Here is a 23,305-nt window from a genome sequence, read left to right on the forward strand (position 1 = left end):
GATCCTAGTTTGTATAGAACTATTGTTAGAAGCTTGGTTTATCTCATCGTGACTCATTTAGATATTGTGTATGATGCTCATGTGGTTAGTCAATTTGTCGTTGCACCAACTACATTTCATTGGGCTGCTGTTCTTCGTATTCTTAGGTATCTTCGGGGCACTCAATTTCAAAGTCTTTTATTTTCTTCTACTTCATCTCTTGAGCTGCGTACATACTATGATGCGGATTGGGCTGATGATCCTACGGATGATAAATCTATCATTAACTTCTACATTTTTCTTGATGATTCCATCATTTCTTGCAAGAGTAAGAAGCAAAATGTTATTTCTAGATTTTCCACAGAAGCTAAGTATCGTGTCATATCCTCAAATACTTATGAGATAGTTTGGTTGTATTGGTTGCTTGTGGATATGGGTATATCTCTTTATCAACCTACTCCGTTATATTGTAATAATCAGAATGCTATTCAAATTACACGCAATTCAATTTTTTATGAACAAACGAAATATATTGAAATTGATTGTCATATTATTTGTCATTATCTTCATATTGACACCATCATATTGTCTTTTGTTTTTTCAAAACTATAAATTGTTGATATGTTTATCAAGTCATATTCCACTTTCCACTTTACTTTTTTATGTGACAAATTTTCAATGTTTTCTAGCTGTAGCATCGTGAGTTTGAGATGATATTAGATTATATATATATATATATATATATATATATAATTTTTTAGGATAATTTATTTATTTTTATTTAAAGTTTAGAATTTCTTAATTTAACTATATATATATATATATATATATATAAATTAAATTTAAATTTAATAGTATAATTATTTTTTTCTTAATTTCTACGTACTCTTTTAAAAGTAAACTCTCGGTATTTTCGCATGTGGGTACATCAAACTCAGATTGCCCACTATAAATGTTTCATCAAATTTAATCACTTTGTAGAGAATGCTAAAATAAAAAATAAAAAATAAATTAAAAATATGAATGATAGAATTATTTCACTAAATTAAAGAGAGAAGAAACAAGAGTGACGTTCAAAGAAAGAAAATAAATTATATTTATATATATAAACATTTATAATTGGAATTTTCCCTCAAATTTTGAAAGGAGAGCGAGCTAAACGGTAGCGTATTAAGTAAGCGGATTCGCCGCCGTGAAAAATGGCGCCGTTCTCGATGGCGCCGGCGAAGTACATCAAGGTATTCCTTCGGAAGCAGCAGCGTCATTTAATTCTTTTCCTACGGAGAGAATAAAAAAAGTGCCCGCCAATAAATTATCGCCGAGTGGACAACGATGGATTTCTTCTTCAGTCATCACAGTATCTGATCGCTTCGTGTGCGGTAGTGGACGGAGGAGCGGGGACCGCCTCCGACGTAGCTCCAAATACGCGAAAGTGACGCTGCATCCTCCGCTTTTCCCCGCTCCAAAGCGCCAGCCTTTTGCCCTATTTTGCTTACCCGGAACACTACCCTACTTGGAAGTAACTCGAAGTCAACGGGCGAGCCAGTTCTTCGAAGGCGGATCCCACCCCTGTCTCCTCGTTGGCGGGGCAGGTAAGGGGCTAGGTGAGGTCCAGGAGTAGAAAAAGTTTGTTCTGGGGACTCCTACTCCTGGGTACCTTGCCCAACGTCGTCTTCCCCGATCAAATTCTGATCCCTGGCGTGAGTTGATGCTGATGCGGGTGATTGAGAGCGTAGGAGAAAAGAACGCGAAAAGAATGATTTTTCCAGCACTATGCCTTCTTTTTGACTTTTGGCTCGGTTTTGATAGAAGAATTTAAGTTTCGTGTTATCTTTGAGCCTTTGGAACTTCCTTGATCTCGAACAAGTGCAAAAGGTCTTCTTTTTTTTTTTTTTAACGATGGTGGCGACGGAGAGTACAACAATATGGTTCCCTGCATCTGATTAAAGTGTCGATCCGTTCTCCGTTGCTAGATCGCCTTCTTCCATAGGTAGGGATTCGAAACTTCGTTAGTACTTGTCTGCTAGTTTACTTGAGTTTGCATATTTTTCCCCTTTCCGGTTGCTCTCTGAGATTGCCTTTTCTTATGGCGCATTTAAGTTATTTGTGCGATAAGTCATGTGCTCCAGTCTTCGGGCATTTGAGTAAAATGTTGTTGATTGGGCTGTATATTGATTTAAGACTATTGGTAAAGGTTTAGTTCATACGTAATTGTTTTTGCTGCTGAATTTAGCTCCCCTTGGGGGGGATTCTTATTGCATGAAATATTATAACTTGTCTTCTTAGCAATAGCGTGCTTACTTGTGAGACTTGAGAGGATAATTTTGCAGAAGAAAGAGCTTTACTCATTTAGGAATTACGTTCAAATATTTTATTGATTGTGAACGTCAAATTGGTTGCCAAAATCTTTACTACTACAAAACTTGGACTGCTTCAACTTTGTGAGTTTCTCTCTCTTTCCCCCTCTCTATCTTTTGATTTGAGATGTTTAAAAATTGATGGGTGTTCAACTTCTACCAAGTCGACCCCACCTAGTGGGATAAGGCTTGGTTGTTGTTGTTATTGTTGTTGTTGTTGTTCAACTTCTACTTCATGACATGTGCTTCCAAAATTTTTTGTTCATTTGAAACTCAGAAATTTTCCAGTCCTTTTGCATTCTTGATTTTGTGAATTTCTTAAAGCAGTAGGCATTGTCTTTTTTTTGCCACAAGGTTGAGTCATCCCATACTATCCAATATATCAAAATTATGAATTGCCTATAATTGTATGTTTCTTTGGTTTGGCTCTTGGACTGGGTCGTTAATCAGACTTGTCATTGCACAGGCAAATACTGTGAGGGATACACAATCAAACATTTAGCGTTATGGTTTGGTTAAATGAAATTGTTGAAGAATCAATGCTTATCATTTCAGCTGGTCAGTCCCATGGAGGGCACTCATACGAAGGTTTTTGGGATGAACCCTCTAGTTCATTGGTACTCCCATTTCCCTTAAATTTTTATCCTTTATCATTTATGAACTTATTAATAATGCTATCGATTCTGGAATACATATTTTGCTTGTTTTCGAAAATCAATTTTTGACTTGAAAATACACAGACAGTCTTTTCACAATGCAATTAATAATACGGTCTTTTTACAATGCTATTAATAAGGAGATCTCAAGCTTCCTTGTCTTTTTTCTGTAACTCGCCACCAATATTGAAGTGCCTCATGAAAGGAAAATGTCAAGTTATCAAACCGAAAAACTCCTTTTCAGGAGTTGTGAACCTTTTTCTAACAATCCATCATTGTTAAAATTTATTTGGTCCGAAGGATTTGATGAAGAGGATGTTGATGGTCAAGTAGATGTACATAGTCCAGAACTAATCACATTGTTGTGAACCTGATGCTCTTTACTGGTCCACAACCAGAACATTATCAAGATGAGGGTGAAGTTTTTTTGTTGCCAACTCAACAGGCTTGCACATCAACACGTGTGTGGACTCAGGTGGAAGTGATTCTTTTTAATGGATTTGGTGGATGAAGTTCTTACATAGTGAATAGAGCGGATACTGGATGTGTTTGATGTAGAAGATGTATTGGTTATTTTAGATGGTGTAGATTATGTAATGGATATAGTTATTAGAGAAGATCACATAGAAAACTAATGAATTGTGTTGTATGTTGCAAACACAGAGTATTTTAGAACAATGAATTCTCTCTTCACAATCACTAGGCTTATGGATGGAAAAGAAATAGGGATGATTAAAATCTTGTAGCTTCTGTAAGTCCTTGTTGTCCTAGTAGCAAAACTCCAGTTGACCTGATTGCAAGCTTGCAATGACAATGCCATGCATCTAGGTTATAGAGTCCTTCGTTCTCAGCCAAATTTATTTTTAACTTAAATTTCTTAGTGGTAAAGCTCTTCATTCTTTTACTTGCATGCTAATAACTGTTAACTCTGCATCCTGGCAGATTACAGTTACTGACTGCTACTACAGCTAACATGAATCATCTACTATACTTAAGCACTGTCTGCTGTAATACCATGATTATTTAGCAGATGTAACACATTTTTGTATTCTCATTGTGCCAATTATGTATTTTATGTCAATATCCATAGAATTTCTATAGAGTAAGGATCCTTGAATTTCTTTCAACCCACATTAGCCTTTATCTAATATGTTAAATCTGTTATTGTTGCATACCTTCATCACTGCTTCTTATATAAATGATCCAACTTGGAAAGTTTTCTCACAACCTTGCTCACTGAAATTTATGAAATACCTGGTGCAAGGATATTCACCGGGAACATGAAGACGAAGACTATGATCATGCCATCGCGCTTTCACTAGCGGAAGAAGAGCAGGACAAGGGCAAGGCTATTGGTTAGTATTATGTTGATGCCATATCAACTATTCATTTATGACTATCATAAAGAATCAACATTGTAGTAATAATGTGCATTAAGAGGAATCAACTAAGGAGAATAACACCAAACATGATATATATTTATCAACAAAGAAAATATTATGCTACTCAATTTGAGAAACTGATAGGTGTCAGCTGTGAAGTTCCTAATTCATGTTTAACTATGATTTACTGCTGATGGTCTTTTTGTTTTCTCTATGGTATCTATTGATTTTTCATCTTCAATGACAAGACCTTCCAGCTGTGAAGCTATATCAGTAACATTGGTCTTGTTTCTTCATTTTCATATCATAAAAATGTCCTTACAACAATTGGCTTTTTCCTAACTGAGAATGACTTTCCATTGCCAACCTACTCTGGATATATCAGTGCCCACTTGTAAGTGTGATACTTGAAAGTCTGTTTGCCACTAACATCTTTAACTTCAAAAATTTTGACTGTTACTAGGTACTTACTTGCTGGATGTTAATGTTAGTATTTACCTATATTTATTTTATCTTCTGCATTTTAGGGAAGATGGAGATAAACTTGGTGACCTGCAGACTGTAGATATTGTGGATTCCAATATTTTCTTTGCCAAAAATTATTTTTATTTCTTCTTTGCACTGCTTGTGGTTGAGGGCAAAAATAGAATAAACTTGAATTTTTGCAAGGAACTATAGAACCTAAAGATTTTAAGTTGAAGATATGAAATATACTTAACCTCAAAAACAAGTTTTAAGATTGTGAACCTATTTAACAATAAGTAGATGTTGATGATGGTACTATAATAGGATAATGAGCAGATAATTGAGATACACAGGTGATTCTAGTGAGTGACGTGTGTGATTTTTGGGTTTAGGCTAAAAAGTTTAATGAAGCCATGATACAATTAACTATGCCTTTTGGGGTCCAAGGCTAACAAGCTGACTATACTATACTTGGATCTTATAATTGTAAGAATCTATGGTTGGATAACTTTCAATATAATTTACAAGTAAAATGAAAAAAAAAAGATGAAATAAATCATGATCAATAATCTAACTCAATTAACATATCACATGATTCTGAATTAAACTAACTATGAACACATTTCCGACTTCAAGAACTAGTTCACAACCTCAAGTTTTCAACTAAACACGGGTATACTGTAATACAGAAGTTGAGTGTTTCAATATTCAAACACAATACAAGCATAAAACCCAAAAACATGTAGCATGCAGAAACAAAGAAGAAAAAAAAGGGGGAAATGGAGAACACTAAATTTTCATATGTTTTGATCATTTGGAATTTCTCACTTGGAGTTGTAAAACCAGTGAGGAAGAGTATAAGCTGATGTAACCTGTTTCAAGCACAGGATAGTGGTGGTGGGTATTGGATAATCAGCAGAGAACTTAGCCACAGAAGAAGAGAGGATGAAGAAGAGTAGAAAAAATATGCGAGATAAAGGCAATTATGAAGTGAGAAAAGCTCAATGATGATATGAAAGAAGTAAGGTTTGATGAATAAGAGAGCAATGAATGTTGAAAATGAAAAAACACCAAAAAATTAGGTTGACAAATGCCAGGCACTTGAGCAGAAAGTACTGGGTTGAAATGTCCTGTGACCAAGTTCATGAGTTTATGACTCGGAAAAAGGCTGTATGAGAACTCCATCTAATTCAGTTAAGGGCCTTTCAGATTTTGACCTATTTTACTTTGGTGTATGAATCTTAAACTTACATGAGTGTACAAGTCAACTAGCACAATTTCCCCAAACTTGCATGAGTTTGACTATTGAGTTTTGGGCAATTAGGAAACAACACATAAATAATAATTTAATAGAGATGTAAATAAGTTAGATGTTAATTCACTAGGATGGATGCTTGAGACTATTAGAAATATATATATTTTTAAAAAACTATTAAATGGGAACAACTAGGTGTAAATCCAATGATGATATAATGCATAAATATTTTAAGATGGCATAAACTTGTTGAAAGATGACCAGTTTTTGTATAGTTAGACTAATTGAAATGATTAGAGTTGAAGATTAAAAAAGGGCAGCCCGGTGCACGAAGCTTCCGCTATGCGGGGTACCGGGGAAGGATCCATTGTATGCAGCCTTATCCTGCTTTTTCCAAGAGACTATTTTCAGGATTCGAACCCGTGACCTTTTGATTACAAAGCAACAACTTTACCATTGCGCCAAGGCTCCCCGTCAGAGTTGAAGATTAAAATGAGAAAATATTTTAAGATGATGTAGAATTGTTGAAAGATGACCTATAGTTCTACAATTAGAGGTGTATATTTCTAACAAAACTCTATTATAATCAAAAGCGTGATATAGCTTTTCATATAGTTCAATGGAAGATAAGATCTATGTATCTATCGATCCCATATAGTTTGGACTTATAACTTGTTTGCTCCTCTAATAGAATAATAGTGGCGTCTCTTGCAAAATTAAGCTGGCTTAACCATGACTGACTACACAATTAAGCTGGCTTAACCTCGCCTCAGGTATACAAAAACCTTCAGTTCAATCTGTTCCCTCCTAATCTGTGAACTAGGAAGCTTCAAGTCCTATCTTTTCACTATTAGGAAAAATAAGTTTACTTCTTTTTAGTTTTTTAGTTGGACAACAAATAGTCAGCTTGTGTTTCATTTATTTATGGAATGAGTTCATTATATGTTCTTTTTTTATGTTATTTGTATTCTTCTTTAAATGGCATGTCTTTCCTTTTACAGACAATAAAGCTCACCTAGAGGAGGATGAACAACTTGCAAGGGCTTTACAAGAAAGTTTGAATAATGAGTCTCCTCCCCATCAAAATGGGCGACATTATCAACCATTCCCAAATATCTTTCCTCCTGTCTACAGGTACTTGTCTCTACTTCTGATATCACTTTGCTTGTACAATATGCCAATGCAAGAATGGGTAACCTTAGGGCAAGCAATTATAAAAAGACATCTATGAATTCTGTTAGCACTTCAAGCCCATCTGGGAGCTTGATTTGCTTGTGGGATAATGCATGTTATATCCATGATCACATTTTCTCGAAGCTTTACCCTATTGATGACTATATTTATGAAAATAATGCATTAAATTTTTAATCACTGCTGATTCGTCTAAAACCTTAAGCTGCCGGGAAATGACGTAACCTACAGTATATTGAGAATAATCGTCAAATTGATATCTTATGGTGTTGACAAGTTAGAGTGCTTCTATGTACTGCCATTACACAAGTGTAGTTGACACACATCAATGACTGAAATTTGGTAGTACGAAAGTTTTTATAAGGCTATGGTATGACTAGCCATACATTATAGGTCATTGTTGCGTTGTTGGGAAGCAACACATTCGTTAAAAGGATAAAGTAAAAAAAATGCTACTATTTAAGAGCAATTAGGTATAGCACCAATAAAGAAAGTAGATTGAGATGGTATGAACATGTCAAAAATGATTGATATATTTTATGTTTTGAGGAGTTGAATTTATTAGGGTCGAATGGTAGAGAAAACAAAGAATATTAATCAATCAAATAAAAATTGATTTAACTAATTTGAGTAGATTAGTGATATGTCCTGCATAAAGCCCAATGGAGATAGTTGACTCTAAATAGTTGGGACAAACATGAGTTGACGGTGATAACAATGATAATGGTTTTCAAAAGTAACTGCTTTGGGGAACCAAGAATTGACATTTTCTTCGTAAGTGTAATTACGAGGCAAATGACACACAATTCAAGGATATAACTTCTCATCCTGTTCAGGCAAAGGAAAAGGATATACAACATGGATTGCCACACTTTCTTTATGTGACTTTCTTACATGCAACTAAAAATTCAACCGTCATTTTTAGGAATTTCCATAGTCATTCTATCACTATATTGACTATCCACAACAAATTAAATCCAGTTTTTTAGGTAAAGTATTTATGTTTTGAGTAGACAATGACAATTTCTTCTTTATATATTCAAATCACGATGGCAAATCTATTTGATTCTGCAGCAAACCTGCTGGCTAAGGAATAACAGAGTAATTCTTCATGTTTCAATATCTACAGAGACACTTTTAGATATTTGTTTCATTAGCATTTTCCCTCACATTTTTTAGGAGGTGTGCGGGATGCAACAAGGAGGTTGGCAATGGTCGTTATCTGAGTGCTGCTGGTTCTATTTGGCATCCGGAGTGTTTTCGTTGTCACGAATGCAATAGACCAATAACAGACTATGAGGTGAAAATTGAGAGCTTCACTGATGTTTTCTTTGCATTAAGTTGCATCTAATAGTCTGTTATTATTTTTTTATTTTTTATTTTTTGGCAGTTCTCCATGCATGGGAATAATCCTTATCACAAGGCTTGCCACAGAAAACTCTATCATCCAAAGTGTGATGTATGCAAAATTTTTGTAAGTGTTTTGTTTCCCATATTGTTTTTGAAACAAGAATAGGATTGAAAACAATCTGTATTACAATTCCATTATTCTCAAAGGAATAGATACAAGATGATTGTTCTAAATTAGAAAATTAGAAAGAAAAAAAATTCCTCAACGAGAGCCAAATCTCATAATTATGGGAGAATACACTATGGTAAATTACCCTCTAAATACAACAACAAATCACAATTCTACCAATCTCGGATTTCCTATCAACTTTCAGATTAATCATAATTTCAAGAATATGATATTGAAAACAATCGGCACTACAATTTCATTATTCTCAAAGGAATAAATACAAAATGATTGTTCTAAATAAGAAAATTAGAAAGAAAAACCCTTAACTAGAGCCAAATCTTATAATTATGGGAGAATGCACTATGGTAGATTAACATCTAAAAGCAGTAACAAATCACAATTCCATCAATCCAGGATCTCTTATCAACTTTCTAATTATTCTAGGATTAAGATCCAAACTTTCCAACTCTTCCCTCAAGTTGGTGAAGAACACCTATCAATCGAAACTTTAAAATTTACCATCAATTTGTGTGTTTACCATCACTTAGTGTTAAAGCTTTTGCGCAAGTCTATTAAAAATAGATTTCATTCATTAATCTGAAGTCAGACTCCCACTAACATCTTGCTATATTTCAGTCATTAATCTGATACTCCCACTTTGGATCACAAAAAGTTCCATCTCTTGTCATAACTCTATTAGTGTGTTATAGTATTCGTAACACTAAGAATACCTTGTTGAATTGTGTGGATCATATACTGAAACTGTGTTTTCAAGATTGGAATGAATTTATTAAGCAACCTCCCATATCTCTTGAGCAGTTTCATAGAAAATGTAGGTACACCTAGTATTTGACTCCATCATATTAATTAGCCCTGCCATAATAATTACCTATTTCTCAGGTTAGGTATTTCGGTGCATCAACAGATAGAGGTCAGCAAGTCTAAGAGAGAAATCATCCTTCTCTTTGCCTTTGATTATAAAAAAATAGATTGAAGCCATTCTTTGAAGTTTCTCCCATTCAGTTTGTGTCGACTAATCTGCAAATAATGGTCATCAAAGGGTAGAGAAGGTGGAAGACCAGTGGGTGGCTTGTTGGTGGAGTAATATAGGTAGAAGAGGGTCATTCCTTCTGGTTATACAGTTAGGTTGTTTTGAGCTCTGATACCATGAAACAGGTATAGGATTTTCAAAACAATCGATACTACAATTCCTTTATTCTCAAAGGAGTAAATACAAAATGGTTGTTCTAAAATATGGAAATGAGAAATAGAAAGACTCCTAGAGGTAAATCCTATAGTTATTGGTGAATACAACAGGTAAAAAAACAAACCTTTAAAAACAACAAATCACAATTCCATCAATTTGGGATTTCTTACTAACTTTACAATTAATCCGAGATAAAAATTCAGATTTTCCAACATTTTTCGAGACAATTAGACCTGTTTGACACAATGTTCCAAGATATTAGGAACTATGATGATAGTCATGAATAAATATATATTTATGAGATTATATTGAATCAATAGAATTGAATTCCAGCCATGCATTGTAGATATCTTATGCAGTTTGTGATCGGAAGAAGCTTCAGTAATAATGTTCTCTCTGGGCTGTTTATTTCATGATATCTGCTGTTCATTGACGTCAAGGGCTTCATGAGGCTTGAAAGCATTTTTCATGCAGTTTATTTTTATTTTTCTTATGCAATATCTGATTCTAGATATGCCATCCTTTTCTTTACCCTTTTTTTTTTTAATTTTCAGATTCCACAAATTAGAGATGGTCGTATTGAATACCGAGCTCATCCTTTTTGGGGGCAGAAGTATTGTCCAATACATGAGCGTGATGGCACTCCAAGGTGTTGTAGCTGTGAAAGAATGGAGGTTGGTACACACAGTAGTCATATAAGGCAACTCTTCATTTCACTTATTATTAATCATTCTGACCTGGTCGCGTGTAATAAATATGCAAGACCACCGCAACCAGTTTACTATGCTTCATTAATCTCACTGGATGTTCTTATTTGTTGTTTTCATCTGTAAGTGTAATTGCTTTCTCTTTTTTAATTATGCTTTGTTCAGCCAAGAGATGCAAAATATGTAACTTTAGATGATGGCCGTAAGCTTTGCCTCGAGTGTCTTAGTTTTTCAATAATGGACACAAGCGAGTGCCAACCTCTCTACCTGGATATACAAGAATTTTATGAAGGTTTAAACATGAAAGTGGAACAACAGATTCCATTGCTTCTAGTTGAGAGGCAAGCTCTGAATGAGGCTATGGAAGGTGAAAAGAATGTAAGATAATAGACAATCCTTCTAGAAAACTAATGTGTACTTAAGAAACATATATGTCTTGGAATAACAATTTCTGTTTTCTCCTGAGAGCAGGGCACACATCATCTCCCTGAAACTAGGGGTCTCTGCCTTTCTGAAGAGCAAATCGTTAGAACTGTAAGAATTCACCTTGTCACCTTCGGTTTCCATTTTTAATCTTTTTATGTTTTTTGAATAGCCAACCTCAAACAATGGAGACTGAGACTGATTTGTTTAAAGATCACTGATGAAAAAACTACCATTTAGGTTTTGAGGAGGCCAACAATGGGGCCGGGAAACAGACTCATAGATTTGATAACAGGGTCATATAGGCTGGTCCGACGGTGTGAAGTGACAGCAATCCTTATCCTATATGGTTTGCCCAGGTATTGTTTTTCTGTTTCATCAATCTCTCTCGCTATCTTATACACCTGCCTCAGTATTTTCCTGCGGTCACTTCATATTTTCAGCTAATTACTCAGATACATATTGGACTCTAAATGTTTTCTTTCTCTAAATTGTGAAGAAGTTCATACATTTGTTTTCTCCAACAGAACTACGAAATACTGAATTCTCCCCTTGATTGATATTAGATTTCCTTTCCATGTGCAGATTGCTAACTGGCTCTATATTGGCTCATGAAATGATGCATGCATGGTTACGCCTGAAAGGTATCTTTCTCTCGTGCGTCTTTCCTTGCATACTATTAAGGAGATGGTTCATTCTATTAAGAAGATAGTTTATGGAATTCAAAATTTCACTGACCCCAAAACTCCATCCTCAGTTCAGATTGCTTCTAGATTGACATGTCACTGATGGCTCAGCCCTGCCCAGAAAATGAGGCTCTCTCCAGCTTAAATAAACTTCTATAATCAATCGTCTGGGCATAAAACCAAACCTTCTATTGAGTGCTTATTAAATACATAGTTTATAAGTTTAAAAAGTTACTATGACATACTTATCTGCTCTGTTATTGTTTGAATTTTGAAGAATAATATTTAACCTGTAGTAGTTATGCTTTGTGGTATACAGCAGGTCATAACTATCACACTAATCTGATCCCAATAGCTTGAATCTCGAACGATAGATAATAGTCAAGTAGTAGTACTTTTGCCCTGCTATTAAGCTGATCAACATTGTGTTATTTTGGGTTATGCTTATGGCAGTATAAAGATATCTTTTTACATGTTCCTCAACATGATATGGATTAATGATTGCTAGTTAACTGCTATCCAATATAACTGAAGGATTTCCGTTTGCAACTTCCTTTATTATCAAGAACAAAGAGAACATGGCACACATACTTTAATACAAGTTTTTGTGCCACCTTTTCCTTTTTGGTTCTTTATTCACTGAAGAAAAAAGCTTGCTCCTTGCATAATTCTGCACTTCCTATCTGTTTCTCTCTAAAAGCTTGCTTGTCGTCGAAGCATCGTAGAAACAATAGCAGTCAAAAATGCTCCAAACACATTATAGTCGTTTATTCCTATGCTGTTCTTCAGTGGAAATTAAATCTTTGGAAGCTAATACTTATTGCAACTTGATACAGAGCCAGATAGTTCAGGCTTGTTCTTGATGTTGTTCGAAAATCTATCATTGTAATGCATCTGAGTGCCTTGTATGCTTGGATTCGCAGGGTATCGATCTCTCAACCCGGAAGTCGAAGAAGGCATCTGCCAGGTGCTCGGTCATATGTGGCTGGATTCTGAGATCATATCAGGAGCTGGCAGCAGCGTTGCCTCCAGTTCTTCATCTTCATCATCAACCGGTTCCTCGAAAAAAGGTGCTCGAACTGCAGTAGAGAGAAAGCTCGGAGATTTCTTCAAGCATCTGATAGAATCAGATCTCTCTTCAACATACGGAGACGGCTTTAGAGCTGCTAACAGGGCTGTGGATCGGTATGGTCTTAGGCGGACTCTCGACCACATGCGATTAACAGGAACCTTCCCGCATTGAAGATCCTAGATATTTGACTAGCTAAGCTTATATCTCTTCTTAAAATATATCAATCTACATATCATAAAAGGAAAGAACATAATGTCGAACAAAAAAAATAAACATATACGAAGGCACACAAAGTACTATTTTCTTACTTGGTTTTGAATCTTTTTAAAGAATATAGACATATCAACTGTTGCTAAATTTTGGTTTCTACTCTTGATGAAGCAAAAATATTATGAGTGTCATGTTAAGTGTTTGATTATGCAAAAACAGAAATGGTAAAAATCACAGTACATTCACAGAAGCAAATATATCATGAATCATGATGCATCAAGCGAAGACATCCTTGATTGAGATTGAAATCAAATATAAATATTATAATATATTGGATGTGATTTCTTGGAGAATCAATGGACAATTTTCATCCAATATAATTGAGGAACTAATTAAAAAGAATTAATCCTAGTATTGATCTTGATGATGAAGTCTGATCATGGTGTCCTCCTTGACCTCACAGGCCCACTTGCTCCCACACCCAAATCCCAAACTGATCCTCTTGCGAATCTTCGACCATGCGTCCATCTTCCTCCTCCTGCTCTTGGTGCACTCCATGTACGCCGCGAGGAAGGGGTCGCCTCCTCCCCCCTCCGTCGTCATTATAGTCATCGGCATCGACTGAAACGCACAGGGAGGCAAAGGCACGTATATGGCGCCGCCATGAAGTGGCTGCTGCGGGCGCTTCTGGCACGGCGGCGGCGGTAACTTAATAAGCTTTGGTTTCTCATCTTGCTCTGGATTCAGTCCTTGCATGGGTGAGAGTACAGTGTTGCCTTTGTTGTCGTCGTCGTCTTCTTCTTGTGGTATGACCTTTGAAATCCCTGGTTGGTTCTCCCATGAGAAGGGGATGTTCACCAAAGAATAGCTCTTCGACATGTTCTTGTGGAGACTCATCCTCTCCCTCTCTATGTGACTATCTCTCTCTCTCTATCTCTCTCCCTCAAAGAGGGAGTGTTGTTTACTTATAGACAAGCATTGGCATCAATTTCTCTTAATTATATTATATTTTATTGCTCAATTATATTACTTTAAAATAAAGTTGTGTTGAATTAGATTTGTTGACTAGAGGTCACGATAAGATAACGAGGACTTGAGAAAGAGGATTAGGCGAGTGGACTTGGAATACTGGAGGAATATTGACCGAGTCTATGGTGATCACATATAATTGATCGTTTATTTCAGAATAAATCTATAATAATCAAAATTTTAATTTGCTAATTGAATTGAAGTTTTTTTTATCATCGAACTATTAAAAATTTTCTATCGATTGTCAGAGTAAATTGAGAAGTACTCATGACATGTAGTCAGAAGCTCAATATCTCATGATTGCGTGACTCATTAGAGGAAAAAAATACCGTAGTTAGAGATCGAATCGTGAGTGTCTAGTGACAACTTGACGTCCTTCCACTATATCGTAGGTCCGGGGGCAAAAAAATTAATTAAAAAAAGAAGTATGGAATTCTAGAAGTGATGATATTTTGTTGAACTAGGTAATATCGAACTCGGGACAATTAGCTCGGTCCTATAAAAATTTTCCACCGATTGTTAGGATAAATCTGGAAGCGCCCACAGCGGATGACCCAAAAGCCTGATATTTTATGATCACACGTCTTATTTAAAGAAAAAAATCTATAGATATATTATAACTAGGGATTGAATTATGAATATTTGGATAATAACTTAACGTCTTTATGATGCACTATAGCCCGGGGCTGGAAGTGATGATATTAATAATTAGAGAGTGTCTATTAATTTTTTTAAAATTAAAATGTTCCTTTCAGAAAATAATAAACGAATAACAACGTGTGGAATAATTACACTCGTGGAAGGAAAAAAAACAAAAATACATTAATTGGTATTTTAGTCATGAAATGAATGGTTATAAGTGGGTGTGTCGATTTATTCAAGGTGTATTCTAGAAGTATTTGAATGGAATTAAGCGTTAATGATGGTGATTGAATTCATTAAAAATGGTTTAATACATTATATTGCATGGTATTCATACAAATCCATGCGACAATTTTGTACCGTGCTTTTTTGACTCCGTCGGCTGCTCATGTGGAAGAGGATGAGACCAATTGAAATCCTTAAATATATATATTCAGAATATATATAATAATATTTTCTTATATATATCCTAAATATATTAATATAATCCATAAACATATTATTATACATAGTGAATACTTAATTTTTTTTCATTTTTAACTGAATTAATTTAATTAAACTAGAGTATAATCTAAAATTTTCTAACTTAATAGAATAAGGAAGTTTAAATCCTAAGAGTAAATAATTAAAAAAAAATTTTAATTATTTTTTTATTCCCAAATTTAAAAAAAATTAAGAAAAACGTCCTCACATCATGTGTGCACAGTCACAATCTGTGCAGTGTGCTTTTATATATATATATATATATATATATAACGAATTGGTAGTTCTCTTGAAACAGTGCGGTATTTAGACATCTCTCAGATATATATATATATATATATATAACGAATTGGTAGTTCTCTTGAAACGGTGTGGTATTTAGATATGATATGAGATATTATCGTATGAGGTTTTGGAATCGAAATTCAATGTATTTGAACATATCTCTTCCATATTATATCACCTGTACTAATAACTAATAATTATTCATAATTTATTTTTTCTATATTAATTTATGAATAAATTGACGGACGAGCGAATCATTTTTCATCCTATATATATATATATATATATATATATATATATATAATCGGTAAAATTATTTAATTCATCGGGTTTGATTAAAATAAAACATTAATAATAATAATAAAAAAAAATCAGAAATTAGGTGACTAAGTCAAACAATTTTTTTGGTCTCTCCCACTTATTATTATGACGTGAAAAAAAGGGCAAAAGCATGAAACGCGTTTACGTGAGTACTGGGCGTTGACATGCAAGTCATACGTTGATACTCATATGAAAGAAATGTTTTATTTAATTTTATTAACTTAATTAGGTTTTGTGATTTTAAAGTGTTATTTTTATAATCTTATATTCATCAATATCTCATAAAATACATTCCATCGGTGCTAATTTAGTTAGAGAATGATAAATTTATTATAATAGAATAGAGATTAATTTTCAGTTTATGTATATTTAAAAAAAATTCTTTCTATCCTTTAATTATTTGATGGTCAGTTATAGGTTGATCCTGTGATTTATCTTCCTTTACATACTCTGGGGATGGATTCTAAGGTGCATCTGGGATGAACATCCATTACAATAAAACTACTAAAAGATAACAGTTAAAAATTGTTGTCAAAGACTAAAAAAAATCATTATAAATTGACGCGTTGAAAAAGATAGGAGCGCTCAAAGATAACGGTTAAAAATCATATCTCTTCACCTGAAACACAATGATTTTTAGTGTTATATTTCTAGTTGAATCGTTGTGTTTCGAGTGAAAAGATAATGGTTATTTTAATTTATTAAAACGACAATAATTTTTAACCGTTGCATTTCAAGTAAAAAAGATAACGATTTTTAACTGTTATCTTTGAACATTCCTATCTTTCACAACAGGTCAATTTACTATAATTTTTTGGATCTTTAACAACTATTTATCTTTCTCAATGCATTAATTTATCATGATTTTTTGAGTCTTAGATAATTTTTAACTATTGTTTGTATTGCAATATTATCATTTTAACCATTTAACTATTGTCATTTTTCAACACGCTAAAAAACAATAAACCACTGTCTACGACTCTACGCACATATATCATCACATTTTAAATGATCACTTTTTATAAACACATATACAAAATTATAGCAAAACATATATACAATACTTCTTACAAACATATATTCAATACTTGTCATTTCTTAAGTCTAGTAGATTCGGCCTCTCTTGAAGTTAGCAATGGATTCAGAGTTCTCCAAAGGATGACTAGTTAGAAGCTTTACCTCTTCTACTCTATCAAAGGTTTGACCTGGTGGCGGTGCAAGCATCAGAAAAACATAGGCATATAAGACTATTGCACCAACCTGCCAATTTGCAAATAAAAACTTATAAGGTCTCTCTAAACATAGAGTCTCGTGGTGCCAAAATGCAATATCTTGGAATGCCCGGAGTATAAATCAAAAAAATCTAATCTTGAAAAACATGAAAAGGAGATGGAAGCTTTATTTTTATAAATAAATATACTTCGCCCAACTTGACTTAAAGAAGAATTAAACAACTTTTAAATTATTCACCATTAAATATGAATTCTTCCATATAGAAACATAGTAGAAAACAATTTTTTAATTATTGAAATTCAATTGACCAATGTCATATACATAGATTAATTTTAACTTTATTGTAGTTTCACAAATTAATGGAGCAATTATCTACATGACACACATGTCATTAAGTATATCCAAGTTTCAAGTAATAAACCTAAATCCTGCTTTCTTTATAAAAGTACCCTGAATAAATGGATAGAATTAATAGCTTATTGTTGTTGATGCTGTAGTCAAAGAAAATAGGCACATGGGTAACTTTAAAATGTGTTAAAAAGTTCCCTTAATAAATGAAATGAATGTTGCTTGAATTAAAGCTTTAAGTGGAATACTACTTACCCACTAGCCAAATGATATGTATGCATTTCCATCATAGTTACATTTGGCAAAATCACCAAATGGATTTGATTTGTCCCGAAGCAACAATCAAAACAAGAGGTATATTTCTTATGTTTCCTATACACAACTACACAAGATCATTGAAGATAATAGAAAAAATAAAATTAAAAAAAAAACTCACGATAGTAATTCAATGCAGGCTAGATAAACTCATCACTTTAAGGCGGGAGGAAAGTACAAGTCCCTCATCACTTTAAGGTGGAAAGAAAGTACAAGTTCCTTTGAATTTCATTGATAAAATGGATTTAAATCTTTTTATTTAGAAAAACAATGAGTTCTAACCTTTAACTTGGATATTGCAATGGAAGTGTAAGCACGAGTAACAACAACAATCTATCTAAACAGATTGCACATTGACAAAGTCTAAATAAGTGATGGTAAAGTAGATAATTAACATGTCTCAGGATGTTGAATTAGGTAAGAAAGATAAAATTTAGGGAGTAAAGCACATGAATGCAAAATCAAATACTTGATTTAGTTAATAGAAAAATAAACTTAAGAATGATGAGCTAAAGGTTGAGCATACATATACACTAAGTCCTAAAAAAGGAAACAGTTGTACCCTAACAAGAAATGCTGATTAAGATTGGACATCTTACCAATTCCAATGTGAATGATGGTGAACTTGAAGTTAATCATAGAAGACTAATTGAGAACATTTAGAATCAAATGAATAAATTGAGAGTGATCAAATTTAGTATTACATAAAATTTTCCAAAATTAAAGAAGAGTGGCGCATCTACAATCCAATGAACTATGTCATGAAACAGTAGCACATATAAAGATGATATTGGCTGAAGACTAACAAAACCCTCTATTAAACAAGAAGTTTTCACAGTTAAATTGTTATTTTCAATTTTCTAAATGCCAACATTCAGTTACAACAAATAGCAAGTGCATTCAACAATGCTACAATAAGACAATAACTAGCAATTATTACAATAATACCATAGTATAAGTTATTTAACTACAATAAGGAAGGATAACAAAGCACATTTATAAAGATCCATAAAAAAAATTAACAAATGAATAATAAGAGAACCATCAATGACTCTTACCACTCTGGTAATTATTCTCAAGTGTTGCAACAATAGATGGAACTAAAAGATACTAGAGGTATAAAAACTAGTTAATACACTTTTCCCTTAAGATAAAAGCTATATTAGGTGCATATGAGTTATAATAAACCAGAAGAAACAATTAAAATATCAAAGAGAGGTAGAAGTATGTTATCGGATTGTAGTAGTATAACATCCTTTGGATGCTCATTAATGATCTTCCTAGCAGACCATTTTTTCACATGCTTTTGGATTATAATAACTGATCTCCATCTCTTTATCAACACTTTAAAATTATGACTTTCTCTTTCACTTTTAATAACTGTTGATCAAAATTTCTAATAAGAAAATTGAAATCGTCAGAACTATGATTGACACAATAAGTAGGAATGTGTTTATGTAATACAAAAACTTTACATAGAATCAATATAAAAGAATAATTCAGTTGGATTTTGCAAATTACTAATCAGGTAATTTACAAGAAAAGAAAATCTTTAGAACATTCTTTGGTAGATCACCGAAACCTTCTTCTAGGAGAATGCTTTTCATGTTGAATCTAACAAATTGTAGAAAACATAAATGCAAGTACACTTGTAGCAATATGAAGTATAAACTCATGATAACATGATCACTCCTTACAAACATATATATAATACTTGTAGTAAAACTATATAGATCATATGCTCATGCCAAAAATTCATAATTCAAAATACTTATAGATTACAAGACCTAACCAAAAGAGTTTCAATATCAAAATTTCCTACTCATCCGATATATGGTCTTGTATGCAATTTGTTCATTCAGAATGTACTTCGTCAATTTCCTTTGCAGCTATTACTTATTTTGCGAACTGCATGTGAATTAATGAATGAAACTGTTAATTGCACAAATTATTTGGAAAATTTGAAAATATGTCTAATATTACTATAGCCCACGGCGATGCCTTTTCAATTGTTGTCGCACCTTCAATGATATCCTTCATATATCGCAGGATGAAAAAATCACATTGGGCTCCATCCGGTTGCAGTGAAACTTGTGGCAAAAAATGGTAATAGTCTGCTAATAATTTAAGTGTTATTAAATGAGAAGACTACAATCATGAATGAAAGTTTTCTAGAAGCATAAGAGCACTAGTTACATAAGCTTTCTGTGAAACTTTCTTGTTTGTGTTAACTTTCTGTGAAACTTTAATGTTTGTTGATGACATGGAAGATCTACATTCTTTGGGTTCACACAGACAAATGGAAGAAACTTGATTGAGATTTAGTAAACAAGAGTTGGTTAGAGAAAACTCACACAATTAAGTGTGGCAGCATACCAAATCCCAAATCCTTTTTTTTTTTTTTTTTGCCACTATAATGGAGGAAACTCATACACATCAGAAGCCTTTTACGGAAAAAGATAAGTATATAGAAATCTATTTTGAAAGATAAAACTCTCAAACAGCGTATCAAAACATACAGCATATCAAAACATACAAAATATAGGAGTTTGATCCTCTACATGTGAGGTAATTAACTTCACAATCAGAACTTGCATGCACACCCAAAACCATGCATCTCACAAACACTAATCCACAAGCAGCCCCACACGGACACAAGTCCACAAACGGACTTGCAGGCACACCAAAAGGCATATATCACATGGACACATGTCATCCATTGTGATGCTCCTTTATAAGTAATTCCAATCACATTCACAAACACATGCACTTCTAACCACACTCACAAAACACGGACACAATCACATTACACGGACACAAAAAACACGGACACCATTTTCAAACTCAAACCGGCACAATTGGACAATCAGCTCCCTTGCTATGCACGGATGTTACACCGAAGATAAAGTCCAGGGAATCGGTGCACATGAATTTAAATCTTTCGGAACATCTATTTAACATCTGGAGCTATCTCCTCATACCGGTATCTATTACGACTTTCCTAAATAAAATAGATCAAGCTAGATACTCCAAGATACCTGGTCTTTGTCCCCCGATTGACATTCTTATAATACTGTCCGAAAACTTGGAAAAACTCCACAATTGAACCAAAATCAAATCTGATATGTAGCCATTGTTTAACTTTGACCCAAAGAGCACAAGCTATAGGACAAACAAGGAACAAATGTTCATTTGATTCTTCTTGATGCCAGCAAAGTACACATGCTTTATTTGACTCATATTCCATCCGATCAGCTGTTCTTAGTTTTCCATGCATGTGCTAGCATCCATAAGATAAACCAGTGTTTTGGCATAATTTCTAGTCTCCATACCACCGACGTCCAATTCACATCCGGACCTCTAGATTTGTGGAAGAGGTTTGGATGCCAACAAATGATGCAACACATGAGGCTTTCACTAATTTGATCCATAATGCATTAGTACTCCAATACTTGATTACTAATGGAAACATACCCTAAGTGCCTATAGTTATAAAACCACCAGATGAGAAGCAATTTACCACACGTAGAAAGGTAGCCATGGACTAATATGGTTTTCAGCCTTAAGTAAAGTTTCAGCCATGGACCACCAGGTGAGTACGGATGTGAGAAGTATCTAGTGGCAATTAAAAAAGTGCTATATTAGTATAAACCATATATGAAAAATTGCAATTAAAAAAGTCCGTCCATGTTTCTATTCTGCAAACTTTATTTGTACACTAAGCAAAATTTATCTTTGCAAACTTATGGAATTCTAGATGAAATCAAATAAGTATGCAGAATAATCTTAGCGAAGGCATAACATTCATACTACAAAATTTATTATGTAGAATAATCTTAGCGAAGGCATAACATTCATACTACAAGGAACAAATGAGCATTTGCTTTACAAAGATTATTATTTACTAAAAAACATACCTGGACTATTTTCCACAAAGGTTATTTTTGTTGGGATGTAAGGTTACAAACATAGTTTCACATTGAAAACACATGGGTAAGATCATGTATTTATAAGAGAAAGATATATCCATTAGTATGAGGTCATTTGGATAGAGCCCAAGAGCAAAATCATGATGACTTTGGTCCAAAGTGGATAATATCATACCATTGTAAAGATATTTAAATTGGTCCTAACAATTAGTATCAAAGGAGTTCACTCTTCACCGGACTAACTGCCGGAAGAAGCAATAGCATAGGTCAAGAGTAACCTGATGCTTGAGGGGGAATCCTGTGGTCCTTTGTTTGGAGGATTGATGGGATTGTAAAGTTGTCCCACATTGAAAACACATGAGAAAGATCATGGGTTTTATGAGAAATATATCTCCATTGGTATGAGGCATTTTGGGTAGAGCGCAAAAATAAAACCATAAGGGCTTAGGTCTAAAGTGAACAATATCTTATCATTGTGGAGATATCTAAATTTCTTTTGGTCATAACAGTTTCTTCTCGTGCTTGCCCTTCTCTATATTGAACAATTTCAAGGCCCTTCATATATTCATAACAGATTATACACTTTTAGTACATTTAGTATATAGGAACAAATTATAATAAATATTCACAATATTTTCCTAATAGTTCCACTATTGTTTTACATACCCTATGTTAACTAGAACCAAAACTAGTTGGTTTGTTGGTGAACCATTCAAGCTAGCCGTCAAACCATGGTCTCTCTTATCAATTAATGCAAAGTGACACCCAACAACATATAGATCCACAAATCTAAACCTCTTAAGTTTATTTTCCTCCTTCATCTTTCTATACAAGTGCTTAACATTTAAATATACAAGAAAATCCATAAGACCATGATAAATATAACTTACAAATCAAGAGTCAAAGTATTAGTACACGAAAACAACATACGTAGAATACACGACTATGAAATTGTATGAAATTAGCGCTAAGTCGCAGAAAGGGATGATGTTCTGAAGGTAAATAATGGTTTCGTACTTACTACTAGATACATCATACTCCAGCATTAATTTGATAGGCCCACCATTAAGAGCATATTTGCAATAACAATACAACAACAATAGTGATCTAGGCACAGTAGATGAATGCACTGCTAATGATTGCACACTCAGTGATTGCAATCGAATCTTTTTTTTTCAGCATAGTCAGCTTTTTTTCCCCCTTGATCTTCTAGTAAATGACAATATACACTTGTTAGATACTTGTACAGTTAAATTTAAATATATTGTAGCATTTACTTAATGATCGTGTGTTTGCATCAAGTGTTTGTGCCAAGCTACACGTGATCCTATAGCATTGCCGACACTTTGATATATAGGGTTTGCAAAGGGCAAAGGCGTTGTTTCATCCAATACTTCAACACCAATGATGCGCCAATCGTCCGTACATTTACTTGGATCACCATTAAGATGCTCACCAACTCTCCCAAGACCAAGAATTGCACCAACAGCTACATGGATGCCCAATTCCAAACTCAATGCAATTGATTGACCCTATAAGACAAAACATAATGCTTCAACCTATAATTCAACCAATTAAACTGAATTTGCTAATAAAATGCTAATTCTGCAT

The 23,305-nt window shown here is 33.8% G+C and overlaps 1 protein-coding gene across 1 annotated transcript; it reads left to right on the top strand.

The window, feature by feature from the left end:
- The first annotated feature begins 1,575 nt into the window (after nucleotides 1–1,575).
- Nucleotides 1,576–13,256, top strand: LOC122052531 (protein DA1-related 1-like). Its single transcript, XM_042614094.1, has 12 exons — nucleotides 1,576–1,969; nucleotides 2,803–2,953; nucleotides 4,257–4,347; nucleotides 7,096–7,228; nucleotides 8,465–8,585; nucleotides 8,676–8,759; nucleotides 10,566–10,685; nucleotides 10,884–11,096; nucleotides 11,190–11,252; nucleotides 11,382–11,500; nucleotides 11,727–11,785; nucleotides 12,751–13,256. The coding sequence occupies exons 2-12, from the start codon at nucleotides 2,843–2,845 to the stop codon at nucleotides 13,068–13,070; spliced, it is 1,434 nt and encodes a 477-aa protein (XP_042470028.1). The 5' UTR covers nucleotides 1,576–1,969; nucleotides 2,803–2,842; the 3' UTR covers nucleotides 13,071–13,256.
- The last annotated feature ends 10,049 nt before the right edge of the window (nucleotides 13,257–23,305 follow it).

This window comes from Zingiber officinale, chromosome 3A (assembly GCF_018446385.1).
Source record: "Zingiber officinale cultivar Zhangliang chromosome 3A, Zo_v1.1, whole genome shotgun sequence".
In the NCBI taxonomy this organism is placed as follows: Eukaryota; Viridiplantae; Streptophyta; class Magnoliopsida; order Zingiberales; family Zingiberaceae; genus Zingiber; species Zingiber officinale.

Coding starts and splice junctions, on each gene's coding strand:
- LOC122052531 (XM_042614094.1), top strand. CDS start 2,843: ATGGTTTGGTTAAATGAAATTGTTGAAGAATCAATGCTTATCATTTCA. Junction 8,586..8,675: donor GACCAATAACAGACTATGAG/GTGAAAATTGAG, acceptor ATTTTTTGGCAG/TTCTCCATGCATGGGAATAA. Junction 8,760..10,565: donor GTGATGTATGCAAAATTTTT/GTAAGTGTTTTG, acceptor TTTAATTTTCAG/ATTCCACAAATTAGAGATGG.